At 41.0% G+C, this 13,813-nt stretch overlaps 1 protein-coding gene across 2 annotated transcripts in view; it reads left to right on the top strand.

Annotated features, from left to right (window-relative positions):
* The first annotated feature begins 3,450 nt into the window (after window positions 1–3,450).
* Window positions 3,451–13,813, top strand: part of WDR70 (WD repeat domain 70) — a 126,891-nt gene continuing 116,528 nt past the window's right edge. For both annotated transcript variants that reach the window (XM_021551634.3, XM_021551628.3), the window contains exons 1-5: window positions 3,451–3,518; window positions 3,608–3,670; window positions 3,784–3,867; window positions 5,898–6,012; window positions 12,127–12,328. In XM_021551634.3, the coding sequence (XP_021407309.2) occupies window positions 3,497–3,518; window positions 3,608–3,670; window positions 3,784–3,867; window positions 5,898–6,012; window positions 12,127–12,328 (486 nt within the window). In that variant the 5' untranslated portion in view covers window positions 3,451–3,496. The remainder of the gene's footprint in view (window positions 3,519–3,607; window positions 3,671–3,783; window positions 3,868–5,897; window positions 6,013–12,126; window positions 12,329–13,813) is intronic.

Genomic DNA, 13,813 nt, shown 5'->3' with positions numbered 1-13,813 from the left:
CGGCGGTGGCGGGGCCGCACGGCGATGGCGGGGCCGCGCTCTCGCGCCGCTCTACCGCCCGCCCAATCCCGGCAGGCCCCGCGCGCCAGGCCGCTTCCGGCGGCGGGAAACGGGGCGGCGGAGGGGAAGGGGGAAGGGGAAAGGGCTGGGGAGGGTGGGCCCGGCCCGGCCCGGCGCGGGCGGCGGGCTGCGCATCCCGCTACGGGAAATGGTCGCTGCCGGAGAGCATCGCTGGAAGAGCCGACTAAGACGGGCCCTCATCAATGTGCTTAAATACCTAAAGGGAGGGGGGAAGGGTGCCAGGAGGATGAACTAGGCTCTGCTGGGTGGTGTGGAGCAAGAAGGGAAAAAGCAACGGGCAGAAACTAATGCACAGGAAGTTCCACCTGAGCATGAGGAATAAATTTATTGTGCAGTGACTGAGCACTGGAACAGATTGCCCAGGGAGGCTGTGGCGTCTCCCTCAGTGGATATAGCCCATTTGTTTGCACACAGTCGTGTGCCATGTGCTCTGGGATGGCCCTGCTTGGGCAGGGAGGCTGTAGTCTCTCCAGCCTGGCCCACCCTGTGATCTGCTGGAGCAGGCTGGCTGGGGCTGCGTGCATCACCGGCGTCCTCAGGGCCACCTGAGGGACAGGCGTGGTCTGCTCTGCGGCCCCTCAAAGGCACAGCCTGGCCCCAAGGAGGGCAGTGGGAAGCTTCACTTGCAGCAGAGGCACATGGCACAAGAAAGCAAATCGACCCTTGTGTAAACCCAGGGCACGGGGAGTATTTGCTCTGGGGTGTCCTGACTCCCAGGGGAGCACTGACTTTGACCCTCATTCATGGAGAAAACTTCAAAGCCTCAATGTAAACTAGAAACCACATAAGTGTGAAATAGATTGTAGCGATTGTAGATAGTAGTGTAGTATATCACATGGGTGACAAATTTAGGTTTTAGGATTTTTAGTATGTTATAGATGGGTTCAAGATGGAAGATATAGGGTGTTGTCTTGAGTTTCCTTCTTTCTTCCTCTTTCTTCCTGGGTTTAGGTGGTATCTTTTAATTGGGCAGGAAAGTCCACATTGTGGGTCTTTAGGGGTCAGTTATTGGGTTAGAAAGGAAAATAATTTAGGTGTCACTTCTTAATAGGGTAGCTTAGTTTTTGATTAGCCGTAAAAGGCCTGGTAACAAGAGATTGTTAGCCATTTTTGTGCTGTTTTTCCTGCACAAAAAACATCTGGTGCAGATGGCATGCTGAAATTTTGATAAGGTAACAATAAACAGAAGCTGAAGATTGAAAAAGTCCAATGCGTCTCTTGTTCCTGACACAGAATTGCTCCAGGAGGGTCTCCCCTGCCAGGGGAGCCCCCAGGGAGTTGCCCAATTTGGGGCCTGCAAACTCACACACCCTCACTCTCTGCTTTCCAGAGTTTAACTTTCCAAAGTTAAACTTCAAACCCAGCAGGGTTTATATCACTGTTGAAGTTTAACCCTAGCCAGAAACCAAGCCCCAAGCACCTGCTCATTGACTATCCCACTCCAGGATCAGGGAGAGAATTGGAATTAAGTCACCACCTCCCATGGGCAGAGAGGTGTTCAGTGACCTCTGGCAGAGCAGGATCCCATCATGCACAATGATTACTTGGGAAGATGAACACCATCACTCCAAATGTTCCCCCCTTCTTCTTCCCCCATAATTTATATACTGAGCAGGATGCCATATGGTCTGGAATATTTTTTGGCCAGTTGAGTCACTTATCCTGGCTGTGTCTCCTCCCAACCTCCTATGCATCCCCAATTTCCTTGCCAATGTGGCAGTTTGAGAAGCAGAAAAGACCTTGGCTCTGTAAAAGCACTGCCCAGCAAAACCAGAAATACCTCTATATTATCATCCCTGTGTTCAGCACAAATCCAAACCATAGCCTTGTACTACCCACTGTGAATATTAACTGTACCCCAGCTGAAACTAGCATAATGAGAAGATTTTCTATCTTCTCAAGATTAAGAAGCTAGTGCCTTGTCACCAGCAGGGTTTCCCAGGGCTCAGTTTTAGGAACAGTGCTCTTATAAATGATCTGGTGGCGGGAATTAAGTCTGGTTATACTAAACCAGGAGGAGCTGTTGACTCCCTTGATGGTAGAGGAGCCTAAGAGAGATTTGGATAGAGAGCTGATCAATCACCAATCATCTAAAATCCAAGAAGTGCCAGAGTCTCCACACTGGGCAGGGAAATCATGATTGCACAGAAAAATTAGGGGATGAGAGCCTGGATTGCAGCTCCATTAAAAGCAATCTGAGTTTTTGGGTTGATGTCAAGTTGAATATGAGCCAAGAGTGTGACACAAGTGACAGTCGAAAGGCCCAATTGAGTTGCGGAGTTCATTTGCCACAGCACCGTTGGCCAGTCCAGGGAGGTGACTATGCATTCTACACTGTGCCGTGGGGCTGTACACTCCATGTTGAGTCCTATGAGCAGTTTTAGGCACCTCAGTTTAAGAAGGACATCACACTGTTAATGTGGCTTGATTAGGGCGCCCAAGACGATGAAGAGTTATCAAGGTCCACGTTTAAGATACTGAGGTCTCTGGGCTTATTTAGCTTGGGGAAGGTGGAGCGGGAGCCTCAGGCTGTGGATACTCTGTGGTCAGGGATGTGCTGACCTCTTCCTGATGAACAGCGGCAGGACAAGAAAAGATGGAAGGAAGCTCTGCCAAGGGAAATTCAGGTTGGACTTCCTCACTTTCTGAGAGGGTGGTTGTTCCATGGAAAAGGCTTCACAGGGAATTTGTCAGGGCACTGTCAGGAAAATTTATCCATAAACATCAGAGGTTTATGTGCAAAAAGGAGACAGAGGAGACCTGTTACTTTATCTGAATAAAGGGAGAGGCCATGGGGCATTCCCCTGGGGTCGCTTGAATTTTTGGAGGACAAAGCCTCCTTTTTATCCTAATTTCCCGGCCGCATTTCCATTCTCTCTGTTCCCATTGGCTGAGCTACTTGAGAGGTGCAGACTTCCTGATATGCCTGATACCAGAGATTTCCCTCTAATGTATCCCTCCCTTTTAAATGTATCCCTCTAATGTATCCCTCCCTTTTAAATTTTAATTCTTATGGATTTTAGGTTTTTCCCCCATTGTTTCTTTCATCTTTCAATGTCCAATTTAACTTTTCAGCAACCCTAAACCTCATTTATAAAAGCAGTATCTTTTTCCATTCATCAGTCAGTGGAATCCTTCCCTTCTTTTATCTCTCAGTGCTAGTTTTATCTACCAGCAGATGCACAGCTCGTTTGTAAAGACACTTCTCTGCCATTTCACTCAGCACCAAGCCTGGTGGAGCTCGAGGAGCACCTGCACAGGTGCGCAGAAACGTGGTTTAGCTTTGTGCGGCGCTGCGAGGAGCACGCGTTCGGCTGCCGGACGCCGCAGCGCCTCCCCAGCGGGAAGGAAGCTCAGCTGTGCCCGCCCGGCCGCTTCCTGCCGGCGCCTGTTGTGGATCCGGGGCAGGCGTAGCATGGAGCCGGCGGCCGGGAGCGGTGAGGGACGGGGCGCCGGGGCTGAGGCGGACCCAGCTCGGCCTCCGGCCCCGCTCACCTCCGTGGTTTCTTCTCCCTTCTCGTTGCAGATGCGGAGATGCTGGGGACACCCGACCCGGAGCTGGCGGCCACCATGGGCTTCTCCGGCTTCGGTGCGTGGCGATGCGGCGGGGGGCCGGGGGCTGGCTGGCGGAGCGGGGCGCAGCCGTAGGGCCTGTCAGCCCCGGGTGGGCTTGTGTTCCAGCGCCGCTTGCTTCATTTCCAGGGAAGAAGGCTCGGACTTTCGACCTCGAAGCCATGTTTGAGCAAACGAGAAGAACTGCGGTGGAGAGGAGCAGAAAAGTCTTGGGTAAGAACTGCGAGCGTAGTTGGGGCTTGCATTTTAAAACATCTTTTAATTTGCTCCCTCAGGGAGGTATTTGAAGTGTCTCGGAGTGGTTGTGTAGAAAATAAACTAGAAACACAATTTTGTTCGGGGAAGGCAGCCCCGAACAGCTTGGGTCTCGATGAACAGTAATTTGCTGCTGTTGTCTGAGGCTGTTAGAGCAGAGTGCGTGTGTAAGGCTCCTGTTAGGTATAGCTTGCAGATACAGGAAGAACACACAAACTCTTTTCTTTCTTCTTTTATTTAGCTGTGTATTTATTTTGGAAGAGAAATTGGTACAGACAGCTTTAATCTAGAGTCAGCAGAAGTGAGGCAGCAGAGTAGTGAAAAAGAAATGTGTGTCTTAGACCAAGGGGCAGGTTGTATAGCAGCCCACAAATATATTGCTGCCTTCTGCTGTGCTGGGAGTGGGCACTTTTTGAGGGTATTATTTTGTGAGAGATGGAGAAAATTGTATAGTTTGCTGCCTGTAATCAAGCGAATGTCAGTTCAAACAAGTTCTCTGAGAACAGTCATGCATGTTCTACAAATCCCTTTGTCAGCCCAGTTATTCATGCTTTCTTCTTCCTCTTGGCCAGTTTTTGGAGCATGGATGCCTTTTGTTTTATTCTGATACCGTGTTTTTTATTGCTCTGATTCTATACAGAACCAGATCATAGCTGTTTAGAGGTTCACTGACTTTTTGGACTTTAAGGCACTATGAAATTCAGATATAGAAGGGATTCCAAAATAAATTTCAGACTGGTGTTTTTTGTTTGTTTGGTTGGTTTTGGTTTTGTTTCTTATTAATTTTTTTTTTTTTTTTGCATGGCTGAATCTAAATACAACAATGTATGTCCATGTTGGAAGCCTTTTTATGTTTGATACTTGTTCAGGTTGAGCTACCTTTCGTTATGAGGAATTGTTTATTTACGTAATATTTTTGTTTAGTAGGGAAATTCAGTAAGTGATTGCAAAAATACAATGTTTTTAAGTCAAGATATCTTGACCTGCATCTTGAGTATGTCCTCTCCCTTACCCTGCAGCAGACCACATTCCAGCCCACCCCCAGGTTTCTAGGCTTATACCCGCAAAAGAAACACACAGCATTTTGTTGTTTATAAAATAGATAATTTTGCAAAAAATCACAGTCTTGTATGTAATTCAGCTGTTTAACTTAGAAGCAAATTTTAGTATTGAGTCTATAGCAATCAAGAATATGTATGTGTTGTGGGGGGTTTGCTTAATTTGAGCACTTATTTTCAATTATTTTGAGATACACTTCCACTTTTTAGCTTTTTGGAATGACGTGATAACTTTTGGATATGTTTTCCCCACTACCTGATTTGTGGAACTGAGATCAAAATATGTTTCCTGGTTCTGCATCTTGCAGCTGTTTTTGTTTCTCTTCAGTGGGAAGTGTTTCCTAGCTTCGCTGAAAAAATGTTTTTCTTTTTTTATATCTAACAGAGATCAAAATAGAATACAATGTTTGTTACTTAATATGAGATGGAAGGTTTTGTTTGCTTTGATTTTATTCCAGTGTTTCATAAGGATTCTTTTTCAGTGAGTTAAGAAATAATGAACTACTAATACAAGCAGCACTTTTTGTGCTTAAATGATTTAAAATTCACCTATTTATACATCTGTATACTTTAACTGCACAAATTTATTTCCCTGTGCTTTTATCTAAAATGATTATACTCTTTTATTATGTTGAAAATAATTGAAATATCAGCATCCTTGTATGATCAACTTATGTTTGATATCATGTACCAATGACCAACTGGGAGGTGTTTATGTTGTCCTTTTGATGTTTTGTTGAGTGATCATTGAATAGCAATGGAAATTTAATATATATGAAAATGTATCTTGAATCTTTTAATTGCTGTTACCTTTTCAAGTATTTATCTGGGTCTGAAGAGGAAAAAAGCTGTTTTACTGTCATTAGCAAGCCAGTAATTTTGATATTTGTAAAAGGCTTGATTATTTATTTTTGTGATCTCCCTATTCAGAGGCCCGTGAAAGAGAAAAGGAAGACCAGACTGAAAAGGAGTTTAGAACTCCATGCACTGCTTCATCCGTTTCAGCATCCAGTGCAGCAGGACTTGGGTCTACATTAACTGAAAGGTACTTTGATGTGATGGGAGATTCCATGCAGCAGCTTTCTTATCTGAGGAGGGTATTGGCTTGTTTTGATAACATGAGTATCATTTAGTTTGTGTGACTATATCTTGTTATCTTAAGCAATTCAGTGGGAATACTGATTTTAAACTTTTTTAAAAAATTCTTTCTTAAAGATATGTCAATATTTGCAAATATTGATGTTATTTATATTTAACAGGCAATTTTGCTGCTTCCTCCTTGATCGTGTTCTGCGTACTTTTTTAAAAATAAGAATAATGTTGTTATCCATGTATTTTTTGAAAATACTAGGGCAAATACAGTGGCACATGTGATGACTTTATTAGCAGCTATGGTGCCCAGCTGCATACAGAGTATTCTTGTTCACACCTTATGAAAAAGAAGGCCAAGTAGATGGACAGGCTGTGTATGCAGATTTTATTGAGTAATGGTGAGGTAGAGAAAGCTTTTTTTTTTACTTCAGTTTGAAATTTATTCTTAAACTTTTGTCTATTAGTGACAAGCAGTAGATGCTATGGATTTTGGAGTTTAAATTCTGAAATTCTGGGAAATCAGAAGTAGCTGAGGGAAATGGAGACCACATAACTCCATTATGTGGCAGGGCTGGCAGGCATGAATGTGTTGTACATTTTTAGATATCATACTGTATCTATGGAAGTTTAACAACCCATACAAGACTTTAGTAGACCTTTATATATGCATATTATGGGCTGATGTGTGGTAGGTTATTATAGACAAACTTGTAGAGTTTCAGACTGAACAAATGTTTTTTTTAGAAAATTTTGGTTTTGCCTGTTGGTCCTTGGAAAACCTGGGCACTCTCACTAAAATACTTGATTGTACAATATACTACTACTTTGTCTATCCTATGTATGTCTTGTGCTCAAGGAAGAATATTTTGTATTTCCATTTGCTTCTGATGATCTTATATACCCATTTGATGACATTATGAAAGGTGACAAGAATTTAAATACAACATAGTTGTGTATTGTAGATGGGTGACTTCAACATACATAAGAAATCCAATCAAGTTATAAAGTGGAGAGGGGTCAGGCAATACAGAAGCTTTTCATAATTATCTCATTCTTCTAATTGATTTGAGAAGAGCGATCTCCAGGGACTTAATATAAAGGAAGATAACAAATAGGTTTCAGTATGCTGAGTTATTAGGTAGGCTCTGTAACTTACTGGAGTTCTGTTCATAGTAAATTTTGTTTGTTTTTCTTTTTGATTTTACTAAGCGTTAAGAAGGAAGGGCTTAACAGGAAAAGCTGTCCTGCAAGTTTTATATTTCCATTTAAAAAGGATGCGTAGCTTAGTTCTTAAAAGTAAAACCGTAAAACTAGAAAGACGTACAGTTGTGACTCAGTCTTAATTCAGAGGAACAATCCTGCAGCTGACATTTTTAGTGGGAAATATGGGATTTTCTAGTTCTTTTTATAACAAAGATTTTAGTCACTGTATATTGATCTAATATGCATAGCAACTTTTATTCTCTGATAATGGCAACACTTTACTGAATTTTAAATTTTTAAAATTTAAAATTTTAAAGAGTAGCCCTTATGCTAATTTGTAGAGTAGCCCTTATGCTAATTTTTCAGTTGTTTAAAAGTCACTCCAAAAATTATCAGAGTATAAATTATCAGAGTAAAATTATCAGAGTAGCCCTTATGCTAATTTTTTTTTTTTTTAAAAGTAACTTCAAAATGATGTGAAATACACCTAATGATTATTTTTTCTCTTGAGGTATTTTGCGGTAGAGAAATGTTTGCAATAGCTATGGTACATAATTTATGCATAAATATAATCGCACCTTGTGAAGTGAAAGAATCTGTTAGTATATGAGGAGGAAAAACCTGAGAAAATGGTCTGCAGAAAATGAACACATGGGGGGGATATGCTCACATACTTGCACAGCACTCAGAATGTTTTTTGTTACTGCTCTTCTCAGTGTGCCATCAATACTCTTATTTTTGTTTTTCCTCTTACAGTTTGTTTCACTTACTGAGGAGGTAATGAGGGAAAGCAAAAACAAAATTCCTTACACTTTTCTGAATCCTAGCAAAGGGGCTGGCAAAATGGTTCTTCTTAATTTATAGCTCCAGGTAGACTAAGATTGTAAGACTGTAAGTTGAGGGAGACACCACTTGCTTTGTCCTTTCTGCCAGCACCGCTCCCAGCTGCTGTCAAAAAGGTATATGGGCATTTGGTCTGTCTGCATTGGTGTGTTCTTATGATTGACTTTATTTCAATCAGGACAGAGGATACCCGTAGCTGTTGCTGGAGTATTTGGCTTTCCCTTCTGTGATTGGAGTGTGGTGAAAAATTGCACTGCAGCTCTGGCCACATCACATGCAGAATGCCAGTACTGCCACTCAGAATACTGAAATGTTTGATTTGATCAGTTTCCATCCCAGCAAATGAGAGAATTATAAAGGAAATTAGGAAGAAATATATATACTGTTCTTGGGTGTCTGTATAAAGATCTGAAAATTTGGGACTCAAGGATTGGCATGTTCTCCTTGAATCATTATGTTGTATATATCCTTCTCACTGGCACAGTTTCTATTTATTTTCATTCCAAAACGAATTAGTTTGGCTTTTGGGGTGTTAGGAAAATTAATCCACAAAGATCAGAGTAAAAGCCACCTGGCATCTCTGGAAGGGGCCGAAGGCCTCCCTCCCCTGGCAAGTTTCTTTGTAACTCTGTTACTGGTTTTAGCGCAAATCAAACAACCTTTAGCAGCTCGCTTAGCAGGAGTAAAAGACCCACGTAAAAAGCAACATACATATTTTTTTGTAAGGCCAGAGCATCCGCTGCTTACCATCCCTTGCAAACCAATTATCTCCTCTTTCCTCTGCCCCACTCTTATTAATTATCTCAAGTACCTCTGGTAGAAAAGACAGTTTCTCTTGCAGTGGTGCAGTTAGTAGGAGCAAAGGGAGGATTGTAGAGATTTTTGGCAACAATGCAGTTTTCTGAGCTTCTTCATCAGCCAGTCGGTTTCCTGTTACTTCCTCCAAGCACCCTGCCTAGTGCCCCTTGTTGTATATTATTGCTAACTTTTTTGGTAAATTCATTCACCACCTCCAATAGGCAAGAGATTAAGCTCTCCTGAGCTAACATCTTTCCCCTGCAGGTTAATAAAGCTCTTTCTTCCTATAGTTTCCTCAAATGCATGTTATCACCCCATATGCATACTTATAATCAGTAAAAACATTCACTGTCTTGTCTCGGTGTAATTCACAGGCTCTGAGGAGGGCATTTAATTCTGCTGTCTGAGCTGCTGAGCTGACCAGGTGGACGGCAACCTCCTCCCTTCCTTTAATTACTTTCCATTCACAATAGAGTATTCTGTAATAGTTTCCCCTCTATCACCCTTGAAGACCCATCAATAAACACATTTTCTCACTCAGGCAAATCTTCCCTAGCCGTGTTTGGAGGTCAATCACCTGAATACAGTCCTGGGTTTCTTCCTGGCCCCTCTCCAGGGCCGTTCAAACAGGAGGCTGGGTTAAACCCTTCCCCATTTATAAATTCTAAATCCTCCTGTTCCATTAAACAAGATTCATACGGTAATAACTGAGTGCTGGTCATCCACTTAGAGGCTCTTTCAGTTAACAAAGCTTTAATCTGTTGCAGTTATTATAGGTAAAAATTAATCCAGCCAAATTAAAATATAAAAATAAATTTTATTTAGTGATCAAATTCTGTCTGAGCCAGCCACAAAAGAAAGGACAGTGCTGAGCCTGGGATTGGTGCTGGGTGAGACACAGGTATGACCACTACAGCAGAGGGTCCCCTATGTTTTCACGCTGACTGTCCTGCGTGAGCGATTTTTATACTTTATACTGGGTTTTTGGCGATCAGCCTTTTCTTTCTATTCAAAGTCTCAAATATTCATAGATTGTCTTTTCGCTGTGCTGAGTTGAACAAACGAACCAGGGAAGCGATGTACATCCTTGATGGAGTTATGGGAACCCGAACCCGCATTGAGATGTATCTTTTTGGTGGTTCCTGCAATCTCAGTCTTGAGTAGTTGTTGTAGATCACCCCCTGGGAGTTCCTAGATCATGACCCATCTCCAGACGGGCTGTGTGTATTAACTTGTAAATTAAGTCATATCAGGTGTAGTTTAGACATATGCGGAGCAATCCTCTAGCCCTGGCTTGTATGCCTTATGTCAGTAATTTCAGTAATATGAAACATTTCATACATAACATTCTATAGGCACGAATTATTGGTATTACACATAACAAAGTGAAACTTAAACAACTAGACACCCCTCCCCTTGTCAGTTTTCAGGTCTCAGCCACCATGAGGGCTGTGGCTGCACGGTTCACAGACAATGGGACCAGCCTCTGGCCACCGGCTCTGACAGTTTTGAACAATGAGCAACAGGCTGACTTATTCCTCCATGCTCTTGCACCAAAATTCCTTTAGCACAATCCTGTGTAACATCCACATGTAGGTCAGATTCCTTTTCTGAGTCTGAAAGAGCTAAAAGACTGGGGTCTTAACTGTTATGAAAATTAATCCACAGAAGTTTATGTGCAAAAAGGAGACAGAAGATACCTGTTACTTTATCTAAATAAAGGGAGAGGCCATGGGGCATTACCCTGGGGTAATTTTTGGAGGATGCGGCCTCTTTTTTATCCTAATTTCCCGCCTGCATTTCCATTCTCTCTTTCCCCGTTGGCTGAGCTACTTGAGAGGTGCAGACTTCCTGATATGCCTGATACCAGAGATTTCACTCTAATGTATAATCCTCCCTTTTAAATTTTAATTCTTATATTTTTATTCTAATTTAGGGTTTTCCCCCATTGTTTCTTTGATATTTTAATGTCTAATTTAGTTTATCAGCAGCCCTAAACCTTATTTGTAAAAGCAAGTATCTTTTTCCATTCATCAATTAGTGGAATCCTTCCCATTATTTCTTTTATCTTTCAGTGTTACTTTTATCTACCAGCAGATCCCCAGCTTGTTTGTAAAGAGAAATCTACTATTCCTCTGTGGGGGTGGAGGGGGGGGAGGAAAGATGTGTTGTTTGCTGGTGTAGGAATGCATATCAGCTTTTGAAATGCAACTCTTTTGCATATAGTATTATGAAGTTAGTTTTGACAGTAGTTTACTTGAAGAACTTCAAAGATCCCAATCTGTGCCTCACATGCTATAAAACTTTCCCTTTGGTAAAAGGATCTTGATTGCCCCATTATTGTAGAGTAAGAGAAGCTCTTCATATTTGTGTTGGATTTGTTAGGTAGTCATATTGTGATCTAGGTCTTTAAATTAGACGACCTATCAGGCATACAAACCCTGCTCTTTGCTCTAACGTCTGAGGACCTAAGTCATGTTTGTTCTCTTCGTGATACACAGTTTCAATTCCTTATCCAACAAAAGTTTTTTCCTATGCAACTTAGTACCTGCTTGTACCGCTGGTTCTGGAGGCAAAGCAGGGTAGCACTCTCTGTCACAATTACATGGGGCAGAACCAATGTTTTTTTATTCTTTCATTGTGTTCCTAATATTTTGTGATTTTTATTATATTCTTAAAGTGATAACCTAAACTTAAAAAAAAAAACAAAACAAACAAAATAATACCACTATTGTTTAACAAAGAAACAGGAAAAGAAGACTATTTTTTTCAGCCTGCTCACTTAAAAATTCTGAAAATATAAGCTCCCAAACGTTGGGCTTCTCTCTCTTAATAGACCTTCTGTCCGTTTGAGTGCTGTGGCTCAGGAACTGCCAGTAGAGGGAGCGCAGCTATTTTAAATAAACTGCATGAACAGACACAACTCAGCTCTTCAGAAATTTCCTTACAACTCAGCTCTTCAGAAATTTCCTTATGACAGAATAATGTGTTTGCACAACCAATTTGGGCAACAGCAGAATGGTCATTTAATGTAACTTTTGAAACACTTGAGTGTTTCAAAAGATGATGGTGGGCCTATGCTCTGTTAATGAAAGTTAGTATGCATTTTGCTGCTTATTTTGGTGCCTACTGATTTACAATACTGCTCAACATCTTTTAGGTGAAAATTACAGTGGAAGTGACAATGTTCTTCAAATAGTAATGTTTTAAATTTTCCTTGCAGAGAGGCAGCATGTAGTGAAGGTGAGGACAACTCAAATGAAGCGTTCAGTGGTACTTCTATGCAATCCCAGAGTTCTGCTAAAGGTCCAGCTGAGGATACTGATGATGATGATGATGAAGAATTCATTGGGCCACCACTTCCCCCTGGGTTCAAAGATAGTGATGACGACAATGACAATGATGATACAGAAGAGGAAGATAATGTAAGTAGTTTGTTCCTCTTTAACGTTTTAATATTTTGAGTGGGCTCTGATTTGTATGTGGACCATTCCTTTTTGATAGAATTCCCAGGTGATGTATGACTTGTTCAAAATGCAGGTTTTCTGTTTTTCTTGCAGTTTTTCTGTTTTTCTAATGATAATTCAGCAAATGCAAATAATTATTTTCATTTAAAAATATCAAGATTTAAAACAAAAATACTGAGTCTCAAGTGTAATTCAACACATCAAGTAGTGTATATTGTTTATTTTTTTGTTTTCATGTTAGGAAAGAACTAGATAAATAAATATTTAATATAGCTGTTTTAAATGGTTTATTTCCCAAAGCATATTTTGAATGTTGTATGAGAAAGAGGAGGCAGATATGGGTTTGAATCTGGGGAAAGCAATTGTACCAAAACTGTTCTTAGGAAATTAAGTCTGGTAACTGGGGGCTTGTTGATTGGTTTTCTTTATTTGTGTTTATTTTGAATTGTTTTTTTTTAAAATAAGTGCCTGACCTGTTTCTTGTTAAGAATACAGAATTTTGTATCTATGTTGAAACCAAGGGGCTCCCTAACAGCCTAACTTTGGTATCACGGATGTTCAGTTAACTAGCCTTCCTCTATTTAGTTTAAAGGCATGTGGATCTAGCACTAGCTGGTGTGGCTTAGTGGTTTAAGGGTTACAGTGGTAGTGCTGGATTGGACCAAATGATCTTTAAGCTCTCTTCCAACCTAGATTATTTGATGATTCTGTGGAAAGATTAATGGTTTGGTGTTTGTTTTTCAAAACTTCCTGGATTGAATATTTTGTGGCATTGGGTTTTGTGTGGTGGTTTTCATGTGTAACAACAATAGTAGAAATCCTGTGAAAACAGCCTCACTTATTGCTGTATTGAACCGTCTGGTAACTGAAAAAGACCTGTATGTCCTGTTACAGAAATGTAAACCAAACTAAAAAACCCTGAATTTCTAGGTGTCCCAAGACTTTTCTTTTGACTTTTTTTTTTTTGCTTTTACTGGGGATTCAGTTTGTTTGTTCTTTTTCTATAACATCTCTTACCTTGCATGTTTTGAACTTGCATATTAAAGTTTAGAGAACTTGTTTTAAATGCTTGAGATGAACTTCTTAAACCATTACGTAACTAATTTTTAAAGTGAGTCTAAACTTATGTGGTGACAAAGTTTTCTCTTTCGTTTTTTGTTTAAGTGATGGGAAATTTTGGTGTCCTGGGTAGTTATATCCTTTTTCTAATTCACTTGATTCACTGATGCCTATGATTTGTATAATTACCAGATTGTACATTTTGTCCCATATCTCTTGTGATTGTATCTGTACCCCTCAGATGAGTTGTTCTGTTTCAGGGAGCCACGAAGATATTAATCTGTAATTTTCTTTGAGAGTGACATAAACCCTAAGTTAGGAACTCCCTTAACTTCTAGCTTTTAGGGCACTGTAGAGTCAGTCTCTGTTCCTGAGGGCATCATT

The sequence above is a fragment of the Lonchura striata genome, chromosome Z, assembly GCF_046129695.1.
Source record: "Lonchura striata isolate bLonStr1 chromosome Z, bLonStr1.mat, whole genome shotgun sequence".
Classification (NCBI taxonomy): Eukaryota; Metazoa; Chordata; class Aves; order Passeriformes; family Estrildidae; genus Lonchura; species Lonchura striata.
Note: the sequence above shows the minus strand (reverse complement) of the source record. Positions and strands in the feature narration are given on the sequence as shown.